The sequence below is a fragment of the Macaca fascicularis genome, chromosome 14 (genome assembly GCF_037993035.2).
Source record: "Macaca fascicularis isolate 582-1 chromosome 14, T2T-MFA8v1.1".
NCBI lineage: Eukaryota > Metazoa > Chordata > Mammalia > Primates > Cercopithecidae > Macaca > Macaca fascicularis.
This window is the reverse complement of record NC_088388.1, coordinates 47,360,292-47,384,059: the sequence shown is the minus strand read 5'-3', so window position 1 is coordinate 47,384,059 and position 23,768 is coordinate 47,360,292. Positions and strand designations below refer to the sequence as shown.

Sequence of the window (23,768 nt, the reverse complement as noted above, 5' to 3'; positions counted from 1 at the left end):
AAAGCTAGAAAATACATATGTGTACATATATGCACACATAACCAACTTGGGATTATTTGACCAATTCTTTCAATCTAGACTATGGTTGCCAGTATCTGGCCCTGGGGCCCAAGTAGACACACGTAACTTTTGTTTTGGGGGTGGTGGTGTTTGTTTGATTTAGAGATGAGGTTTCTGTCACCCAGACTGGAGTGCAGTAGCACTATCATAGCTTACTGCAACCTTGAACTCCTGGGCTCAAGCGATGCTCCCACCTCAGCTTCCTGAGTCACTAGGATTACAATTGTGAGCCACCATGCCCAGCTCTCCCCACATAATTTTTTTATGCTGTAGTCAGTCTGTTTCTTTTTTTTTTTTGGAGTCAGGGTATTGCTTTGTTGCCCAGACTGGAGTGCAGTGGCGCCATCTCAGCTCACTGCAGCCTCAACTTCCCAGGCTCAAATGATCTTCTCACCTCAGCCTCCCAAGTAACTTGGACTACAGGCATACACCACCACGCCCAACTAATTTTTTTGTATTTTTTGTAGAGACAGGGTTTCGCCATATTGCCCAGGCTGGTATCTGACAAAAAGAAAATAGGAATAAAGTGAGCTCCAGTGTCCCCTTGACTCATGGTTGTCCCATACTGTACTTTTACACTAAGTTGAAAAAATGTTTTCATCCAGTCTATACATGGATGGATTTCTGCTCATAAAAACTTCATTGGAAAATCTTAGAGATGCTAACCCTGCACTTGCTGTTTCACAAATTATTTGTTCCTCCCTATAGCAGTGCCTCCCTACAGTGCGTGGCACTTGATAGGCACTCATTGAATAGATAGGTCAATTTTTTCCTAAATATTGATGTTGATACAGTGGGGAGTATATTTTTTCCCCTTTTGGCTATATTTATTCCCTTCCTTGAAGACTAAATGACAATTAATAAATTTCTGCTCTGTTGATTCCCGCCCCCCAATCTGCTCTCAAGGGTATGTGTTAGCAAAGCCAGGTATGGAGTACATACCTGTAGTCTGTCCCAGCTACTCAGGAGGCTGAGGGAGGAGGATTGCTTGAGCCCAGGAGTTCAAGTTCAACCTGGGCAACATAACAAGATTTTGTTTCTTAGAAAAATAAATTTAACAGTAACAAAGGATACAGGTTAACATGTTGTTTTACCTGTTTCCTTAAACTCCATTTTACCTTCAGTGGTAAGAGTTCCCAAGTTAAATTGAATTGGTACTTAAGAAAGGGCTTTAACTAGGCAAAACCTTGGGAGTTTTTTCATCTTTCTACACAGATTGTGTTTCTGTCCTCAAGGAAAATAGTTCACTTTGATCACTGTAAATGATGTAGTATTTAAACAAAAGTAAAACACTTCATCTTTTGCTCTAAAACTAAAATTTAAGAAAGAAAGGTGGCCAAAAAAAAAAAAAAGGAAAACCAGTTTTTCTGCATTTTCATTTTTTTCAGGTTCTCTCAAGTAGTGCTGCCAGTAGTACCATCACAGCACTGTCACCTGGAGGGGCACTTATGCAGGGAGGAACACAGCAAGCCATAAACCGTATGTGCCGGGCCATCTTCTACTACTATCTTTCTGCCTAAATCAGCTTTAAAAACCAAGCTGGGAGGAGTGCTGAACTTTTATTGGTTTTTCCATGGAATAATCCTGGGATTTCTATTTTGTAGATTTGTTTTTATACATTCAGATTCTGAAACACATCTAGACAAGATCTTAGGTTTCAGAACTGTCTTACTATTACAAATAGTGGTACATTGTTAGTTTCTCTAATATCATACTAAAAGCTGCTTTCTTCTCCCCTACCTCTTAGAATAAAGGGGAAACCTGAAAGTTTCTTTAAAATCCCAAGAGCTTTTAAATTTTATGATCTCTCAGCCCCAAAATTACTAACTTATCTGAAAATAGCATATCCTGGTTTGGCATTGACAGAGTACATGTTCAAGTTTATTCTCTGAGTGGTCATTTTTTTCAATTCTGTATATATGTTAAAATAGCTCTTACCCTGTGGACCTCGTTCTTCTTTTGCAGAGATGGTGCCAAATGATATTCAGTCTGAATTGAAACACTTATATGTAGCTGTTGGAGAACTTCTACGGCATTTCTGGTCCTGCTTTCCTGTTAATACGCCATTCCTAGAAGAAAAGGTTAGAACCAGTTCTGAAGACAGCCACATAATTGTGGTAGTGACTTATGAGATGTTTTGAAATTGGACAGTTTTATTAAGTCTTTACCATGTGACAGACACTGGGATAACTCTTTTGCATACATTATTTCATGTAAACCTCACAACATCTTTATGGAGTAGGTATTGGTACCCATTTTATAGATTAGGAAACTGAGATCCAGACCAGTTCCATAACTAATAATCATACGACCTAAAGCTTGTATCTACCTCCAAGCCACTGTGAATAGAGACCCAAAACAAATTACATCAGTAAAGTTATTTATATTTGATACGTTTTTCAGGGATAGCAAAATCCAAAGTAAGAACTGACAACAAATATAGCACTAGCTATTTAACACTAAAACCCCTTTAACCCATTAGGACAGTTGACAAATGGAAAAATGTAACATTAATAGTAATATTATAAATTGCTCTTATAAACCATGATTAAGTAAAAGATAAAGACCTCATTAAGAATAATAGGCAAATACTTTACAAGCAACTCACTAAAGAATGGAGTGACCTAGGAAGATTAAGGGGAAATGCTCACACTCACCAGCATGCAGATAAATTTAAAACTACAGTAAAAGAACATTTTGGCCAACGATGGTGGCTCACACCTGTAATCCCAACACTTTGGCGGGGCCGAGGTGGGAGGATTGTTTGAGCCCAGGAATTGGAGACCAGCCTGGACAAAATAGCAAGACTCTGTCTCCAAAAAATATATAAATAAATTTTTTAAAAGAATATTTTTTTCACCTACTAATTTGCAAAAGAACAAAAAACTTAAAATGAGCAATGTTGACCACGTTGCCAAGAGTCCTTTCTTCCACTGCTAGTGTTTTTTTAGGTGCTTTTACTTAAGCATGCAAATGAAACTTCAAATGAAATTCAACGTGTAGAAATTTAGGAAATAATTAGGAATGCAAATACTTAGCTAGAGATGGTCTATCACTGTCTAAGATAGAGGAAATGGCCTAAATATCTACCAGAAGGAGGTTGGGCAGAGAAGCATTTGGTATATTCATACACTGAAAGACAATAATTATTTTATTTTATTTTTTTTATTGAGACAGGGTCTCATGCTGTCACCCAGACTGGAGTGCAGTGGAGTGATCTCGGCTCACTGCAGCCGCCACCTTCTGGGCTGAGGTGATTCTCCCACCTCAGTGTAGTGGTATGAGCCGCTACACCCAGCACTTTGGGAGGCCGAGGCAGGCAGATCGCTTGAGCTCAGAAGTTCAAGACCAGCTTGGGCAATGTGGCAAAACCCCATCTCTACAAAAATTACGAAAAGTAGCTCAGGTGATGACCTGAGCCTAGAGAGGTCAAAGCTGCAGTGAGCCGTGCATGATCTTGCCACTGCACTCCAGCTTGGGTGACAGAGTGAGACCCTGTCTCTAAATGAATGAATAAGTGAATGAGTGACTAAGTGAGTTGAGTTTTTTTGTTTGTTTTTGTTTTTTGAGACAGAGTCTCACTCTGTAGGCAGGCTGGAGTGCAGTGGTATGATCTCAGTTCACTGCAACCTCCACCTCCCGGGTTCCACCAATTTTCCTGCCTCAGCCTCCCGAGTAGCTGGGACTACAGGCATGTGCCACCACACCCAGCTAATTTTTGTATTTTTAGTGGAGACAGGGTTTCACCATGTTAGCCAGGATAGTCTCAATCTCTTGTCCTTGTGTTCCGCCCACCTCGGCCTCCCAAAGTGCTGGGATTACAGGCGTGAGCCACAGCGCCTGGCCAAATGAGTGTTTATGACTGAAAGATGTTCACATTGAAGTGTTAACAATGGGATATAATTGGTATATTTATTTTCTTTTTATATTTAAATTCTACAAGAAAAGTAACTTTCATATGTAGAAGTTTGTTTTTCTCTTGGTCTCTACAGCTTCTTTGAGATTTCTCTGTAATTTATTGTTTCTCATCTTTTATAGGTAGTGAAAATGAAAAGTAATTTGGAACGATTCCAAGTTACGAAGCTCTGCCCATTCCAAGAAAAGATTCGGAGACAGTATTTAAGCACAAATGTAAGGCAGCAATCTGATTTTTGCCTCATCTTCTTTCTCTTTGTAGTAAAATGATGAAATTGACTTTGCTTTCATGTAAATGAGTACTTAATTTTCTTTTTTGAGACGGAGTCTCACTCTGTCGCTCAGGCTGGAGTGCGGTGGCTCCATCTCGGCTCACTGCAACCTCTGCCTCCTGGGTTCAAGCAATTCTTCTGCCTCAGCCTTCTGAGTAGCTGAGATTATAAGTGCATGCTGCCACGCCCAGCTAATTTTTGTATTTTAGTAGAGACGGGGTTTCACCGTGTTGGCCAGGCTGGTCTCAAACTCTTGACCTCAGGTGATCAGCCCACCTTGGCCTCCCAAAGTACTGGGATTACAGGCATGAGCCACCACGCCCTGCCGATACTTTATTTTCTGTTGCTCAAAGTACTATTTTTTAATACTGAAATGTGTCATGCATTCGGAAGTATATAAAATACATACATATTTTTAAAATAATAAAACAACTGTCTGTTTACTCACCAATCAGGAAAATGAGTAGAATGTTACCATAACCCATATATATTCCCTGAGTGCCCCTGTCCAGTTGCATACCACTCTCTCTTCCCCTCCAGAGGTCATGAGTAACCAAGGCATTTGTGATAACCAGCTCCATGCTTTCCCTTAGAAAAGTTTTACAATCTGGCCGGGTGCGGTGGCTCACTCCTGTAATCCCAGCACTTTGGGAGGCCAAGGCAGGCCGATCACTTGAGGTCAGGCGTTCGAGACCAGTCTGGCCCACATGGCGAAACTCTGTTTTTACTAAAAATACAAAAATTAACCTGGCATGGTGGCGCATGCCTGTAGTCCCAGCTACTCGGGAGGCTGAAACAGGAGAATTGAACCTGGGAGGCAGGGGTTGCAGTGAGCTGAGGTCACACCACCACACTCCAGCCTGGGTGACACAAGGAGACTCTGTCTCAAAAAGTTTTACAATCTGTGTGTATATTCTCAAAAATATATATTAGTAATCTATTAATTTGGAAAAACTGAGTGGCAAGCACAAACCTAGCAGCATAAGGAAAGATAGAATTGCCACTACTCACAGTAAGCAAAACTATTCCTGGGTTCTATTTGGCATCAGCTTCCCTGATTGTTTACAGCAGGGAAGGTCAGTGGATGAGGTATTGAGAAGTGTCACTTTATGCTCAGCATTTTTAGCATTGTATTTAAAACAAGGTTAGAGCAACCACATCAGATCATTTGTATGTGCAGTTATACAAGTCCTCCCAGAGGTACCTTGGGAAGAATAGTACAGTCACGTGTTGCTTAACCACAAGGATATGTTCTAAACAATTCATTGACAGGCAGTTTTGTTATATGAACCTCACAGTGTACTTAAAACCTAGCTATAGGCCAGGCGTGGTGGCTCAAGCCTGTAATCCCAGCACTTTGGGAGGCCGAGACGGGTGGATCACGAGGTCAGGAGATCGAGACCATCCTGGCTAACACGGTGAAATCCCGTCTCTACTAAAAAATACAAAAAACTGGCCGGGCGAGGTGGCGGGCGCCTGTAGTCCCAGCTACTCGGGAGGCTGAGGCAGGAGAATGGCGTGAACCCGGGAGGCGGAGCTTGCAGTGAGCCGAGAGATCCGGCCACTGCACTCCAGCCTGGGCGACAGAGCGAGACTCCATCTCAAAAAAAAAAAAAAAACCTAGCTATATAGCCTGCTACACTTCTAGGTTGTATGGTGTAGCCTATTGCTCCTAGACTGCAAACATATACAGCATAGTACTGTATACGGTTTTGTTTTGTTTTGTTTTTTCCTTTTTTTTTATTATTATTATACTTTTAAGTTCTAGGGTACATGTGCATAACGTGCAGGTTTGTTACATATGTATACTTGTGCCATGTTGGTGTGCTGCACCCATCAGCTCGTCAGCACCCATCAACTCGTCATTTACATCAGGTATAACTCCCAATGCAATCCCTACCCCCTCCCCCTCCCCTATGATAGGCCCCAGTGTATGATGTTCCCCTTCCCGAGTCCATGTGATCTCATTGTTCAATTCCCACCTATGAGTGAGAACATGCGGTGTTTGGTTTTCTGTTCTTGCGATAGTTTGCTCAGAATGATGGTTTCCAGCTGCATCCATGTCCCTACAAAGGACACAAACTCATCCTTTTTTATGGCTGCATAGTATTCCATGGTGTATATGTGCCACATTTTCTTAATCCAATCTGTCACTGATGGATATTTGGGTTGATTCCAAGTCTTTGCTATTGTGAATAGTGCCGCAGTAAACATACGTGTGCATGTGTCTTTATAGCAGCATGATTTAGAATCCTTTGGGTATATACCCAGTAATGGGATGGCTGGGTCATATGGTACATCTAGTTCTAGATCCTTGAGGAATCGCCATACTGTTTTCTATAATGGTTGAACTAGTTTACAATCCCACCAACAGTGTAAAAGTGTTCCTATTTCTCCACATCCTCTCCAGCACCTGTTGTTTCCTGACTTTTTAATGATTGCCATTCTAACTGGTGTGAGATGGTATCTCATTGTGGTTTTGATTTGCATTTCTCTGATGGCCAGTGATGATGAGCATTTTTTCATGTGTCTGTTGGCTGTATGAATGTCTTTTGAGAAATGTCTGTTCATATCCTTTGCCCACTTTTTGATGGGGTTGTTTTTTTCTTGTAAATTTATTTGAGTTCTTTGTAGGTTCTGGATATTAGCCCTTTGTCAGATGAGTAGATTGCAAAAATTTTCTCCCATTCTGTAGGTTGCCTGTTCACTCTGATGGTAGTTTCTTTTGCTGTGCAGAAGCTCTTTAGTTTAATTAGATCCCATTTGTCAATTTTGGCTTTTGCTGCCGTTGCTTTTGCTGTTTTAGACATGAAGTCTTTGCCCATGCCTATGTCCTGAATGGTATTACCTAGGTTTTCTTCTAGGGTTTTTATGGTATTAGGTCTAACATTTAAGTCTCTAATCCATCTTGAATTAATTTTCGTATAAGGAGTAAGGAAAGGATCCAGTTTCAGCTTTCTACTTATGGCTAGCCAATTTTCCCAGCACCATTTATTAAATAGGGAATCCTTTCCCCATTTCTTGTTTTTCTCAGGTTTGTCAAAGATCAGATGGCTGTAGATGTGTGGTATTATTTCTGAGGACTCTGTTCTGTTCCATTGGTCTATATCTCTGTTTTGGTACCAGTACCATGCTGTTTTGGTTACTGTAGCCTTGTAGTATAGTTTGAAGTCAGGTAGCGTGATGCCTCCAGCTTTGTTCTTTTGACTTAGGATTGTCTTGGCAATGCGGGCTCTTTTTTGGTTCCATATGAACTTTAAAGTAGTTTTTTCCAGTTCTGTGAAGAAATTCATTGGTAGCTTGATGGGGATGGCATTGAATCTATAAATTACCTTGGGCAGTATGGCCATTTTCACGATATTGATTCTTCCTATCCATGAGCATGGTATGTTCTTCCATTTGTTTGTGTCATCTTTTATTTCGCTGAGCAGTGGTTTGTAGTTCTCCTTGAAGAGGTCCTTTACATCCCTTGTAAGTTGGATTCCTAGGTATTTTATTCTCTTTGAAGCAATTGTGAATGGAAGTTCATTCATGATTTGGCTGTCTGTCTGTCTGTTACTGGTGTATAAGAATGCTTGTGATTTTTGCACATTAATTTTGTATCCTGAGACTTCGCTGAAGTTTCTTATCAGCTTAAGGAGATTTTGGGCTGAGACAATGGGGTTTTCTAAATATACAATCATGTCATCTGCAAACAGGGACAATTTGACTTCTTCTTTTCCTAACTGAATACCCTTTATTTCTTTCTCTTGCCTGATTGCCCTAGCCAGAACTTCCAACAGTATGTTGAATAGGAGTGGTGAGAGAGGGCATCCCTGTCTTGTGCCAGTTTTCAAAGGGAATTTTTCCAGTTTTTGCCCATTTGGTATGATATTGGCTGTGGGTTTGTCATAAATAGCTCTTATTATTTTGAAATACGTTTCATCAATACCGAATCTATTGAGAGTTTTTAGCATGAAGGGCTGTTGAATTTTGTCGAAGGCCTTTTCTGCATCTATTGAGATAATCATGTGGTTTTTGTCTTTGGTTCTGTTTATGTGATGGATTATGTTTATTGATTTGCATATGTTGAACCAGCCTTGCATCCCAGGGATGAAGCCCACTTGATCATGGTGGATAAGGTTTTTGATGTGCTGCTGGATCCGGTTTGCCAGTATTTTATTGAGGATTTTTGCATCGATGTTCATCAGGGATGTTGGTCTAAAATTCTCTATTTTTATTGTGTCTCTGCCAGGCTTTGGTATCAGGATGATATTGGCCTCATAAAATGAGTTAGGGAGGATTCCCTCTTTTTCTATTGATTGGAATAGTTTCAGAAGGAATGGTACCAGCTCCTCCTTGTACCTCTGGTAGAATTCAGCTGTGAATCCCTCTGGTCCTGGACTTTTTTTGGTTGGTAGGCTATTAATTATTGCCTCAATTTCAGAGCCTGCTATTGGTCTATTCAGGGATTCAGCTTCTTCCTGGTTTAGTCTTGGGAAAGTGTAAGTGTCCAGGAAATTATCCATTTCTTCTAGATTTTCTAGTTTATTTGCGTAGAGGTGTTTATAATAGTCTCTGATGGTAGTTTGTATTTCTGTGGGGTCGGTGGTGATATCCCCTTTATCATTTTTTATTGCGTCTATTTGATTCTTCTCTCTCTCTTCTTTATTAGTCTTGCTAGCGGTCTATCAATTTTGTTGATCTTTTCAAAACACCAACTCCTGGATTCATTGATTTTTTGGAGGGTTTTTTGTGTCTCTATCTCCTTCAGTTCTGCTCTGATCTTAGTTATTTCTTGCCTTCTGCTAGCTTTTGAATGTGTTTGCTCTTGCTTCTCTAGTTCTTTTAATTGTGATGTTAGAGTGTCAATTTTAGATCTTTCCAGCTTTCTCTTGTGGGCATTTAGTGCTATAAATTTCCCTCTACACATTGCTTTAAATGTGTCCCAGAGATTCTGGTATGTTGTATCTTTGTTCTCATTGGTTTCAAAGAACATCTTTATTTCTGCCTTCATTTCGTTATGTACCCAGTAGTCATTCAGGAGCAGGTTATTCAGTTTCCATGTAGTTGAGCGGTTTTAATTGAGTTTCTTAGTCCTGAGTTCTAGTTTGATTGCACTGTGGTCTGAGAGACAGTTTGTTATAATTTCCGTTCTTGTACATTTGCTGATAAGTGCTTTACTTCCAATTATGTGGTCTGTTTTGGAATAAGTGTGATGTGGTGCTGAGAAGAAGGTGTATTCTGTTGATTTGGGGTAGAGAGTTCTGTAGATGTCTATTAGGCCTGCTTGCTGCAGAGATGAGTTCAATTCCTGGATATCCTTCTTAACTTTCTGTCTCGTTGATCTGTCTAATGTTGACAGTGGGGTGTTGAAGTCTCCCATTATTATTGTATGGGAGTCTAAGTCTCTTTGTAAGTCTCTAAGGACTTGCTTTATGAATCTGGGTGCTCCTGTGTTGGGTGCATATATATTTAGGATAGTTAGCTCTTCCTGTTGAATTGATCCCTTTACCATTATGTAATGGCCTTCTTTGTCTCTTTTGATCTTTGATGGTTTAAAGTCTGTTTTATCAGAGACTAGTATTGCAACCCCTGCCTTTTTGTTCTCCATTTGCTTGGTAGATCTTCCTCCATCCCTTTATTTTGAGCCTATGTATGTCTCTGCATATGAGATGGGTCTCCTGAATACAGCAAACTGATGGGTCTTGACTCTTTATCCAGTTTGCCAGTCTGTGTCTTTTAATTGGAGCATTTAGTCCATTTACATTTAAGGTTAATATTGTTATGTGTGAACTTGATCCTGCCATTATGATATTAACTGGTTATATTGCTCGTTAGTTGATACAGTTTCTTCCTAGCCTCGATGGTCTTTACATTTTGGCATGTTTTTGCAATGGCTGGTACCGGTTATTCCCTTCCATGTTTAGTGCTTCCTTCAGGGTCTCTTGTAAGGCAGGCCTAGTGGTGATTCTTGCTTTGAAAGCTTCCTCTCAGGGGTGTACTCCACCGTGTGAGGTGTGGGGTGTCAGTCTGCCCCTAGTGGGGGATGTCTCCCATTTAGGCTACTCAGGGGTCAGGGACCCACTTGAGCAGGCAGTCTGTCCCTTCTCAGATCTCAACCTCCATGTTGGGAGATCCACTGCTCTCTTCAAAGCTGTCAGACAGAGTCGTTTGCGTCTGCAGAGGTTTCTGCTGCTTTTGTTGTTGTTGTTGTTGTTGTTGTTGTTTAGCTGTGCCCTGTCCCCAGAGGTGGAGTCTACAGAGACAGGCAGGCCTCCTTGAGCTGCTGTGAGCTCCACCCAGTTCCAGCTTCCCAGCGGCTTTGTTTACCTACTTAAGCCTCAGCAATGGGGGGCACCCCTCCCCCAGCCTCACTGCTGCCTTGCAGTTAGATCGCAGACTGCTGTGCTAGCAATGAGGGAGGCTCCCTGGACGTGGGACCCTCCCGGCCAGGTGTGGGATATAGTTCCCTGGTGTGCCCGTTTGCTAAGACCCTTGGTAAAGTGCAGAATTGGGATGGGAGTTACCCGATTTTCCAGGTGTTGTGTGTCTCCGTTCCCCTGGCTAGGAAAAGGGATTCCCTTCCCCCTTGCACTTCCCAGGTGAGGCCATGCCTTGCCCTGCTTCAGCTCTCGCTGGTCGGGCTACAGCTGCTGACCAGCACCGATTGTCCGGCAATCCCTAGTGAGATGAACCCAGTACCTCAGTTGAAAATGCAGAAATCACCTGTCTTCTGTGTCGCTCGCACTGGGACCTGGAGACTGGAGCTGTTCCTATTCGGCCATCTATGTACACATTTTTAACACAGTGGTATTTGTGTATCTAAACATAGAAAAGTTGCAGTAAAAATTCATTATAAAAGATAAAAAGTGGTCCACCTGTAAAGGGCATTTACCATAAATAGAGCTTGCAGGACTGCAGGACTAGAAGTTAGTTGCTCTGGGTGACTCAGTGAGTGAATGTGAAGGACTAGGACATTACTGTACACTACTGCAGAGTTTACTTACACTGTACACTTAGGCTACATTAAAATTAAAAAAGAGCTTTTTTTCTTCAGTAATAAATTAGCCTTAGCTTACTATAACATTTTTACTTTTATAAACTTTTAAATATTTTTTAAGTTTTTCATTCTTTGGAATAATATGTAACTTAAAACATACATTGTATAGCTGTACAAAAGTATTTTCTTTGTATTCTTATTCTGTAAGCCTTTCTCTCTCTCTCATATAATATATATGTATATATATATGTATATGGTTTTTTTTTTTTTTTTTTTTTTTTTGAGATGGAGTCTAGTTCTGTCACCCAGGCTGGAGTGCAGTGGCACAATCGCAGCTCATTGCAACCTCTGCCTCCTGGGTTCAAGCAGTTCTCCTGCCTCAGCCTCCCGAGTAGCTGGGATTACAGGTGCCCGCCACCATGCCCAGCTAATTTTTCTTTTTTTTTTTTTTAGTAGAGACGGGTTTTCACTGTGTTGACCAGATTGGTCTCGAACTCCTGACCTCACGATCCACCCGCCTCGGCCTCCCAAAGTGCTGAGATTCCAGGTGTGAGCCACCGTGCCTGGTCCCTTTTTTCTATTTTTAATTTTTTTTTTTCTTTTTAAACTTTTGTTAAAAACTAAGACACAAACACACTTTAGCCTAGGCCCACACAGGGTCAAGATCATCACTATCACTGTCTTCCACCTCCACATTTGTCCCACTGAAAAGTCTTCAGGAGCAGTAATGCACTTGGAGCTGTCATCCGGTGATAACAATACCTTCTTCTGGAATACCTCCTGAAGGACCTGCCTAAGGATATTTTACAGTTACTTTTTTATATTTATAAATAGGAGTACACCGTAAATAATGATTTTAAAATACAGTAAATAGATAAACCAGTAACATATTCATTATCATTATCAAGTATTATGTCCTATACATAATTGTACATGCTATACTTTTATACAGCTGGCTACTTAATAGGTTCGTTTACACCAGCATCCCTACAAACGAGTGAATAATGTGCTGCTCTATGATGTTACCACATCACTAGATGATGGGAATTTCTCAGCTCTATTATAATCTTATGGGACCACCATCATATATGCACATCATTATGTGGCACGTGACTCTAGTTACAAATTTAAGATTCAGTGTTTCAATAACTAGGATAATTAAAAGGGGAGTTTTATAATTGAAAGCTGAAAAATCATCAGTAAGATTTTTCGTATTTATTGCGTAAATATTCTAAGTGGGTTTTCTTAAAATATAAAACAGCATTACTTAGAATAGAAGCCTGGAGTGTCTTCTCACAGCAGGGCACGGATGGCAGATAGGTTTCAGGTCATGTGCCTTCTCAATTGATTATAACTGCTTGGAGTACTGTGTTGGAAAGTTTGCTGAGGGCCAGGCGCGGTGGCTAACACCTGTGATCCCAGCACTTTGGGAGGCCGAGGCAGGTGGATCACCTGAGGTCAGGAGTTCAAGACCAGCCTGGCCAACATGGCAAAACCCCTTCTCTACTAAAAATACAAAAACTTAGCCAGGTGCTGTGGCGAGTGCCTGTAATCCCAGCTACTCAGGAAGTTGAGGCAAGAGAATTGCTTGAACCTGGGAGGCGGAGATTACAGTGAGCTGAGGTCGCGCCATTGCATCCAGCCTGGGCAACAAAAGTGAAACTCCATCTCAGAAAAAAAAAAGGATGCTGAGGCCATGTGCAGCCTTACAGTAGGATATGTTGTTGATCTCTTCCAATTGATAATATATAGATACTGCTGCCTATCAAGCAGAATAATTTTTACAGTTTTCAGACAGAGCTAAATATTCCTATCTCCCATAATGATAAACAGGTATGGCAGTAAGGGGAATTTTTTTTAACTCTGTACCCCTCAGACCTAAGCATTGACATGCCAGAAGAATTTAGGACTTCCTGATCTCCATCCTCCTAGACTTGGGAAAACTTTATTTCCAAACACATAAACACTGTCCACCTCCAAGGAAACATATTCCAGAGACTTGAACCTCAAAAGTCAGTGTAAGCCAGATGTTGTGGTATGCATATGTAGTCCCGGCTATTCAAGAGACTGAGGCAGGAGGATCATTTGAAATCAGGAGTTTGAGACTATAGTAAACCTAAATTGCACCTGTGAATAGGCACTGCACTCCAGCCTGGGCAACGTAGTGAGACCGTGTCTCAAAAAAAATAAAAAGGATTCCATATGATCCTTTTGACTTCTAGCCTAGCTATGTCCATGATGAGGGCAAAATTCTTAATCTATTCAAAGATCTGTATCCTGACCCAAGACATGACATAGCACATTGTGTGAAGCATTGAAACCATTTAGGTTTTCTGTAATATGCTGAGTTGTGTTGAACTGAAATGCTGGAGTTGGAAAAACCCTAAAAATAGCAAACTATTTCACAAAATTTTTCAGAATTAACTGCAGGAGCTTTTGAAAATCAAAGATTCGGCCGGGCGCGGTGGCTCAAGCCTGTAATCCCAGCACTTTGGGAGGCCGAGACGGGTGGATCACGAGGTCAGGAGATCGAGACCATCCTGGCTAACACGGTGAAACCCCGTCTCTACTAAAAAAATACAAAAAACTAGCCGGGCGAGGTGGCGGGCGCCTGTAGTCCCAGCTACTCGGGAGGCTGAGGCAGGAGAATGGCGTAAACCCGGGAGGCGGAGCTTGCAGTGAGCCGAGATCCGGCCACTGCACTCCAGGCTGGGCCACAGAGCGAGACTCCGTCTCAAAAAAAAAAAAAAAAAAGAAAATCAAAGATTCTTGGGTCTCATCCCAGGCCTGTTGAATCAGAATCTTCAGGAGAATAAGGCATTTTTCCAGTGTTCTGCCAAGATGTGTATACAAGGCTGGGCACAGTGGCTCATGCCTGTAATCCCAGCACTTTGAGGCTGAGGCAGGAAGATTGCTTGAGCCCAGGAGTTCGAGACCAACCTGGCCAACATGGTGAAACCCCATCTCTACTAAAAATACAAAAATTAGCCAGGTATGGTGGCTCATGGTTGTAATCCTAGCTCCTCAGGAGTCTGAGGCATGAGAACTGCTTGGACCTGTGAGGTGGAGGCTACAGCGAGCCAAAAATCATACCACAGCACTCCAGCCTGGGTGACAGAGCAAGACTCTGTCTCCAAAAAAAAAAAAAAAAAGTGTATACTACCATCCTGGCCTTAGTTGGCTGACCAGTACTCAAATCGAGAAAATCACAAATATAGTTCAGACCGCTTGTTTGACAGAAGGGATTGAGGCCTGGAGCACAGTTGTGACTTTCATATTGGCCTATTGTTGGTTAATGACAGGACAGCCATTATAACCACAGCTTTTTCACTGCCCCCCACTTTCTGTCTTTCCTTTCCATACAAAATGTGTCTGACAGAACCTTCTCAGAGGGCTTGCACTTTGCCTCATTGACTGGGGAAATACAAAGGAGCTCCAAAACTACACTCTGAAATATGTGCCAGATTTGGGTTGGAAGGATTAACTTCCCTTGCTTTTGCCCAGTTGTTAAGTGTCTTGCTGTGTTTTTCAGTTGGTAAGTCACATAGAAGAGATGCTCCAGACAGCCTACAACAAGCTCCACACGTGGCAGTCACGGCGTCTGATGAAGAAAACGTGAGGTGGCCATAATGCTCACAGGTTTTGTGAGATTGAGAGAACTATGACCTGCAGCAACTCTGGAAACCTGGCCTGACAGACAAGCAGATGACCTCACAGGAGTGATAAGAAACATCTGCTTCACGCCAACTCCCAGAGCTGATGCTATTGTACTTGCACATTGGGGACTGAAAGGAAAGAAGGGACTAAATGCTGGGGAGGTAAATTAAGGCAGAACCAAATGAGCTACGTTGCAAATATATATATATACACACACGCACATATATATGTACCTGTGTATGTACATATATATATTTTAAAAGACTGTTTACTGCAGTTACTCAGGAACTGCTTTTGATTGACATTAAGCTGCTTTCAGAAATTAAAAAAAAAAACTTTTTAAAGGGTGCATTGATAAAATCGAGGTTTTTTGGTTGTCGTTTTTTTCCGTGTAAATTTTTTTCCTAAGTTTATGACACAGGGTAGACCTTAAGTATTCCTCCTCCATCCTTCATCCTCCACCCTCCATTGGATCCTCAAGTTTTAATTAATTCCATTATACCTTACATCAGCAAGTTAAAAAGAGTACTTTAAAATAAAGCAAAGGGAGACTGTTGCTCAACCATCAGGAAACAGTTGTCAGAAGACATCATTGGTCCTGTGTTTCCTACGGAAATAAGAAACAATAAATATTGCACTGAATGTTTGTGGTTTGGAGTCCCTGAATAATAAAGAGGGAACATACTTGCAGAAAGTTGCATAGGGTTTTTTAATGCAGAATTTTGTCAGAAGACAATAGCGCTGCATGTTTTTCTTTGAGTGCAAATGTACATTGCTAAGATTTTTTTTAAGATGGCATGTGCTTTGAAAAGAGGATATTGCATTTTTAAGAGTTTAAAAATCTTATGAGTGAGAAATATAAAAAAAATATTATTTTCACCTCTTTAGAAGAAATAAAAGATGTTTCTCCTATCTCCTTTTCTCTAGTATTTGACTGTTACTGTCCTTGGCGAATCGATAATCATTGCATAGTGACTGAAAAGCCTAAGTGCAAAAAAAAAAAAAAAAAAAAGTTCTTGTTTCTGGAATTCGTGCCATATTTTGTTCCTGATGGGATCAACTTACTGTTTAAGACTTCAGATGTCCTGTATTAAAAATTACACAAAAAAGTAAAACTTTTTATACTTACTCTTTTAACTCAAACACATCTCTGGTTTCTCATTATGTGTGAATTTCCTTGGGTGGGCTGCCTGGAACTTTTCATTTTATTTTAGGCCATGTTACAAACTGGTTATCCTTCATATAATGACTGTTAAGGTCAGAACCTAAGCCAGGCAAAGTAGCACATGCCTGTAGTTCCAGCTACTCGGGAGGCTGAGGTAGGAGGATCACTTGAGCCCAGAAGTTCAAAAGTCCAGACTAGGCAACATAGTGAGACTTCATCTCTATTTTTACAGAAAAAAAAAATTTATCAAGACCTTGAACTGGTAAAGGGAAAGAGGCCATATCATTTCCTGCCTTCAGTCTTCCCATTTCTCTTTCAGATCAGTATAGTAATGGTATAATCCCTTAAAATTTACACTTTCACAAAGTACTTTCAAATGTGTTACTGCCACAATGGGGCAAATAGAAAAATGATTGAAATTTAAAAAATACGGCTATTGGGAAAGACAGACATAAGAAACAGAATGTTCTGTTGAGTGCTGTGTTAAAAATTAAGTTGTAGGCCGGGCGCGGTGGCTCAAGCCTGTAATCCCAGCACTTTGGGAGGCTGAGACGGGCGGATCACGAGGTCAGGAGTTCGAGACCATCCTGGCTAACACGGTGAAACCCCGTCTCTACTAAAAAAAAATACAAAAAACTAGCCGGGCGAGGTGGCGGGCGCCTGTAGTCCCGGCTACTCGGGAGGCTGAGGCAGGAGAATGGCGTAAAAACCCGGGAGGCAGAGCTTGCAGTGAGCTGAGATCTGGCCACTGCACTCCAGCCTGGGCGACACAGCGAGACTCCGTCTCAAAAAAAAAAAATTAAGTTGTAAGCTGGGCATGGTGAGTCACACCTGTAATCCCAGCATTTTGGGAAGCCAAGGCAGGAGGATCACTTGAGCTCAGGAATTCAAGACCAGCCTGGGCAACATAGCAAAGCCTCATCTCTATTAAGAGTAAAAAAAAAAAAAAAAAAAAAAAAAAAATTAGCTGGGCGTGGTGGTATGTAGTTCCAGCTGCTCCAGAGGCTGAGGCGGGAAGATTGCATGAGCCCAGAAAATTGAGACTGCAATGACCTATGATCACACCACTGCACTACAGCCTGGACAGTAAGACAAAGCCCTGTCGGCCGGGCGCGGTGGCTCAAGCCTGTAATCCCAGCACTTTGGGAGGCCGAGACGGGCGGATCACGAGGTCAGGAGATCGAGACCATCCTGGCTAATACGGTGAAACCCCGTCTCTACTAAAAAATACAAAAAACCAGCCGGGCGAAGTGGCGGGTGCCTGTAGTCCCAGCTACACGGGAGGCTGAGGCAGGAGAATGGCGTGAACCCGAGAGGAGGAGCTTGCAGTGAGCTGAGATCCGGCCACTTCACTCCAGCCTGGGTGACAGAGCAAGACTCCGTCTCAAAAAAAAAAAAAAAGACTCCCATCTCAAAAAAAAAAATACAAACCCCTGTCTTTTTTTTTTTTTTTTTTTTTTTTTTGAGACGGAGTCTTGCTCTGTAGCCCGGGCTGGAGTGCAGTGGCCGGATCTCAGCTCCCTGCAAGCTCCGCCTCCCGGGTTTACGCCATTCTCCTGCCTCAGCCTCCGGAGTAGCTGGGACTACAGGCGCCCGCCACCTCTCCCGGCTAGTTTTTTGTATTTTTAGTAGAGACGGGGTTTCACGGTGTTAGCCAGGATGGTCTCGATCTCCTGACCTCGTGATCCGCCCGTCTCGGCCTCCCAAAGTGCTGGGAAAACCCCTGTCTTAAAAAAAAAAAAAAAAAAAAAAAAAAAAAAAAAAAATACATACGAAATCTGAAGGAAGAAAATACAATTTTGGGAAATTGGGATAGACTTCATTTAAACGAGCATTTTAGCTAAGCCTTGAAGGTTGAGTAAGATTTTGTGAAGTAGAGAAGAAAGTCATCTCTTCTAGACTGAGGGAAGAGCATGATGGTGTGAAGGTTTGAAAGACTGAAATATGTTAGGAGAACAGGAAAAATGTGTTAGATTGGAGAGTTGGGAGTGACAAGTAAAGCTCAGAAAACCATTTTAATTCAGCTTGTGAATGGCCTTGTATGCTAAAGTAAAATACTCAGACCTTACCTATTAGGCATGGGAGACTTGAGAGAAAATTCTAAGCAAGTTGCTTTTATGGGGGGGTTTTCTGGTGGGGGCGGGTTAGGCAGGGGTTAAATAACTTGGCAATTAGAACAGACTTAGAAGACTTTTGGAATAAACCACACAGGAAACGGTCTACATTAAAATGAAGTCCTAGTAAATAGAAAGGGCCTGAGTAAAGGCATTCCTACGTGTATGTGACCATTTCACACGGAGTGAAGGAATCAAGCAAGGGTGATTTCACCGGAGATAGCTGTGAATTTCATGTCTAGCTTGCACTTGAAATATTTGAGCTGTGGATTCCTTTAACGATGAACTTCAGCAGCTGTATAGGCCTTTTATGGCCCTTCACCTCATTGTGGAAAACAATAGCACCACTAATGACTGAAGGCTGCTGTAAACCAGCACTGTGCCAAACACTTTTTCTGCTGTATCTCACTTCATTCCCACAACTGAAGAAGCAAGTAGATACTATGAGATTTTGTACAAATTAGAAATGGTTTAGAGGTTAAGTAATTTACCCAAATTCACACAGCTAGTAAGTGTCAGAGCTAGGATTTACCCTGAACTGCTAAGGCTTGTCTAGTCTGGAGAAGGGATGAGATGTCTGTGAAGTTGCAAGTTTTCATTCCGCAGCCCAGGCTTCCATTGCCTAGTTTTTCCTTTGATTTCTTTGTCATTCCTGCCCGACTCTGTTCTGTGCTTTACTTGTAGCAAATCACATTATGGGGTTAGTCTGCCTAGTAGGCCCAGAGGGCTACAAAATGTAATAATGTAACAAAAGCATGTCCTGCCTTAGGAGAATGAGTCTTTTCTGGAAAGAAAGTCAGTAGTGGCCAGGAGCAGTGGCTCACGCCTGTAATCCCAGCACTTTGGGAGGCCGAGGCAGGTGGATTACCTGAGGTCAGGAATTTGAGACTGGCCTGCCCAACAGCCTGCCCAACAGGGCGAAACCCCATCTCTAAAAAATACAAAAAGTTAGCTGGGCGTGGTGGCAGGTGCCTGTAATCCCAGCTACTCAGGAGGCTGGGGCAGGAGAATTGCTTGAACCCAGGAGGCGGAGGCTGTGGTGAGCTGAGATGGAGCCACTGCACTCCAGCCTGGGCAACAAGAGCGAAACAACATCTCAAAAAAAAAAAAAAAACAAAAGTCAGTAGTGTTAGTCTGCTTTAGACATATTACCAAGTGGGTGAGGTACCTTGTAAAGTCCACTTCAGGATGGAAAACCAAAGAATGTTTTAACATCTGTAACTAGAAAGGTAACCCCACTCATCCAGCCTGAGAGTTTAATCCAGAAAGTGATTTCCTGTTGCATATACCATCTCTCTAGAGCTGACAGTGTCTGGAATGGGAAGCTGTGTGTTTCAAACTTAGGTTTGCTGTCTCCAGTGTCAAGACTTGCATGGGATTCCTTAGGATTACCTCTGCCCTTTCCCGATTTAGCTCCTTCAAGACTCAGCTGTTCCAGTTCTTGAGGCCAGGGGCGTCTTAGTTATTTTCAGCTGTTAAAATGTCCAGAACTGGAGTATTGCCTGGAACCTGATTCAAGAGTGATCAGCCTGAGTTAATAGTCCATCTCCTTGTTTGGGTGTATATTAAAGTCACAGAAGAGACTGGAAATCTTGTCATCTCATGGCTTTCAAACTGTGTAAATGCAGAACCCGGTTTTCATAATCTTTTACAGCATCCCTAATACATAAGACAAAATGGAATTATGCCTGTTGAGGTGGAACCAGAGATCCAGCTCCTTCCCCCACCCCACCCCAACAAACTACAACAACATGAAAAATCCATACCCTCTGGCCACTGGCAACCTGCTGTGTTTGCTGGGATGCCTGATAGGAAGAGTAGGGTGAAGTTGAAGTGTAAGATGAGTAAGAATTTATCTGTGGATAGAAACAGCAAGATGGTAGACTTAAGCCCAACTATCAACAGTTACATTAAATGTAAGCAGATGGAACACTTGGATTAAGAAACAAGACTGAACTTATGCTAGTTATAGTCACAGAAATGTCTATACTTACCTCAGTGGACTTGCCTTTCCATCAGATGTCAAATCAGTTCCCTAGGTGTTAGAGTTCAAAGGCCTTTATTACTCAAATTGATTTATCTGGTCCTGTCAGATAAGTAGTGAACAGCGCAGTGAAAAGGGAAGACACATTATTATTGCCCATTAATGTTCATTTAAAAAATTGTAGGCTGGCACAGTGGCTCATGCCTGTAATCCCAGCGTTTTGGAAGGCTGAGGCAGGAGGATCGCTTCAAGTCAGGAGTTCAAGACCAGCCCGGGCAACATTGTGAGACCCCCCCCCACCCTGCCCCCACATCTCTACAAAAAAAATTAGCCAAGTGTGATGGTACTCACCTATAGTCCTAGCTACTCAGGAAGCTGAGGCAGAAGGATCACTCAAGGTTCAGTGAGCTACAGGCCGGGCACTGTGGCTCATGCCTGTAATCCCAGCACTTTGAGAGGCCAAGACAGGCAGATCATATGAGGTCAGGAGTTCAAGACCAGCCTAGTCAACATGGTGAAACCCTGTCTCTACCAAAAAATACAAAAATTAGCCAGGCATGGTGGTGGGCGCCTGTAATCTCAGCTACTAGGGAGACTGAGGCAGGAAAATCACTTGAACCCAGGAGCCAGAGGTTGCAGTGAGATCATGCCACTGCACTCCAGACTGGACAACATAGCGAGACTCCATCTCAAAAAAAAAAAAAAGGTTCAGTGAGCTGTGATTGCACCACTGAACTCCATCCTGAGTGGAGTTACATAGTTTACATAGTTACATATATATATATGTGCGATATATATATATGCTATATATATGTGCTATATATATATAGTGAAAGCCTAATTCATGGGCTTTTTTTTTTTTTCCTGAGTTTTGAATAGTACTGAAGTATATAAAATAGAAAGTGTCTCTGTACCCTTACTTCCAAGTCTTTCCTGAGGTAATGGTCAGTGCATCTTCTTCTGGACATTTGTCTATGCACTTAAATTCTTTTCTAACCTGCAACCTGAGATTTTTCTAACAAAGATACCTATGCACCTGAACATGCCCTTTAAGATAATCCTTTTAGCTAGGCATGGTGGAATGCACCTGTAGTCAGGAGGTAGGCCGGAGAATCACTTGAGCCCAGGAGTTTGAGGTTGCAGCGAGCTATGATCATGCCACTGCACTCCAGCCCGGATGACAGCTAGACCCTGCCTCTTAATTTTTTTTTTTAATTTTTAAATGTTAGAAAATGACCAGGCATGGCGGCTCACACCTGTAATCCCAGGACTTTGGGAGGCCAAGGTGGGTGGATCCCTTGAGCCCAGGAGTTTGAAACCAGGTTGGGCAACATGGTGAAACCCTCTCTATACAAAAAAATACAAAAAAAAAAAAAAAAATTAGCCTGGCATGGTGGCATGTGCCTGTGGTCCCAGCTACTTAGGAGACAGGAGATTGAGATGGGAAGATAGTTTGAGCCTGGGAGGTTCAGACCACAATGAGCTGTGTTCACACCACTGCTCTCCAGCCTGGGCGACAGAGCAAGACCCTGTCTCTAAATAAATAAATGAATAAAAAGATAATCCTTAACAAAGGGGCCCATATCCTTAGAGAAGAATCCATTAGTGGTCCTATTTCTGCAAGCCAAATTCTTGTAAATTTTGGTCCTACCCATTTCTATCTGTTTTTGACACATGGTTATTCTTTTCTTTTCTTTTTTTCTTTTTCTTTTTTTTTTTTTTTTTTTTTTTTTTTGAGATGGAGTCTTGCTCTGTCGTCCAGGCTGGAATGCAGTGGCACCATCTCGGCTCACTGCAACCTCTGCCTCCTGGGTTCAAGCGATTCTCATGCTTCAGCCTCCCGAGTAGCTGGGATTACAGGCACTCACCACCATGCCTGGCTACTAATTTTTGTATTTTTAGTGGAGATGGGTTTTGCCATGTTGGCCAGGCTGGTCTTGAACTTCTGACCCCAAGTGATCCGCCTGCTTCAGCCTCCCAAAGTGCTGGGATTACAGGCATGAGCCACCGTGCCCAGCCACCTGGTTATTCTTGAGAACAGGTTATATACCCGTGCCGAATACACATCCTTGAGACTTCACATATATCAACCAGATGCTTATTGCCCTTGAACATTTGGACCTACAGAATAAGGAATAGAGAGTAAGTCAGGTGTTCTGATGGCCCCTCCACAGGATTTATCCACATCTCTGCATCAGTATACACATGGTATAGCATGTGTCTGTTGGATGCTATACTTTGGTCCTAGGCTGTTTGGGTTCGAATCTCACCTGTCTAAAACACTAGCTGTGAACCATTTGCTTAATCTGTGCCTTCATTTCTCCATCTACAAAATAGGTCTAGTAGTAGCATTTAACAGACAGTGTTGTTGTGAGGATAGCTGAGATGTCTATAAGCCACTTAGAGCAGAGTCCAGCACACCTTGAGTGCTCTGCAAGTATTTGCTGTAATGAATGTTGATAAGGTTTCCCAAGTCACGCAGTGAAAGACTGCAGGTCCTTCTTGATTTTACTGTTTAACCTTAGAAACCTAAATGGAGGAAAATTCCCTCAAAGAAAAGTGCTTTCTTCTGTGCTTTCATTTTTCCCCCAAAACCTGTACACATTTGATTTTCTTAGATCATCTTTACTAGATTGATTAGTAGACACTTTTTTGTAGTGACCTGCATTCTCCAAATTATGAGGTCTTTTGTTTTTCTTTTGGAGACAGGGTCTCACACTGTCACCCAGGCTGTAGTGCAGCCACATGATCGTAGTTCACTGCAGCCTCAAACTCCTGGGCTCGAGTGATCCTCCCAGCTCAGCCTCTTGAGTAGCTACGACTACAAGCTCGTACCACCATGCCTGGTTAATTTTTTAAATTTTTTTTCATAGAGATGGGGTCTCACCATGTTGACCAGGCTGAACTTGAACTCCTGGGCTCAAGCAGTCCTCCTGCCTCAGCCTCTCAAAGTGCTGGGATTACAGGTATGAGCCACTGCACCCGGCTTAAAATTTTTTCTTTAAGTAGAAGTTGGGATCAAACTTGAGTTATAAGAAAAAGCTATTGAGAGTATGCTGAGTTAGCAGGAGAGCAACCTTGAAACTTGATTCAATAGGTGTGAAGGGTTTATCTTCAAAATAAGGTCACTAACAGGTTTCAGTTAGTATGTCCTAAATATGGTGGTTAGGCATTATAACAGTTACATACACAATTATAACTTAGATAAGAAGGAATTTCCTCAAAAAATACATCAGTGATCCATTTTCTTTGTTAGATGAATAGATTAAGAAAAGTCTAACTTATATGATAAAGCACTCAAGATCTATAGGTAAGCTGCCTGGGTTCCAATTCCAGCCCTGGCTAGCTGTGTGATTACTTAATCTCTCCATGCTTCAGTTTTTCTTTCTCTTTCTTTCTTCTTTTCTTTTTTTTTTCTTTCTTCTTTTCTTTCTTTCTTTCTTTTTTTTTTTTTAGAGACTAGGTCTCACTCTGTGGCCCAGGAGTGCAGTGGCACAATCACAGCACTGCAGCCTCCGCCTCCCGGACTCAAACAATCCTCCCACCTCAGCCTCTGGAGTAGCTAGGACTACAGGCGCATGCCACCTTACCTGGCTAATTTTTGTATTTTTCATAGAGA

General features: G+C 42.0%; 1 protein-coding gene across 1 annotated transcript in view; it reads left to right on the top strand.

The window, feature by feature from the left end:
* Positions 1 to 16,029, top strand: part of GTF2H1 (general transcription factor IIH subunit 1) — a 50,458-nt gene extending 34,429 nt beyond the window's left edge. Inside the window, exons 12-15 of the mRNA XM_015434115.3 lie at positions 1,449 to 1,539; positions 2,026 to 2,141; positions 4,099 to 4,191; positions 14,762 to 16,029. Of these exons, the coding sequence (XP_015289601.1) occupies positions 1,449 to 1,539; positions 2,026 to 2,141; positions 4,099 to 4,191; positions 14,762 to 14,848 (387 nt within the window). The 3' untranslated portion in view covers positions 14,849 to 16,029. The remainder of the gene's footprint in view (positions 1 to 1,448; positions 1,540 to 2,025; positions 2,142 to 4,098; positions 4,192 to 14,761) is intronic.
* Positions 16,030 to 23,768: the final 7,739 nt, after the last annotated feature.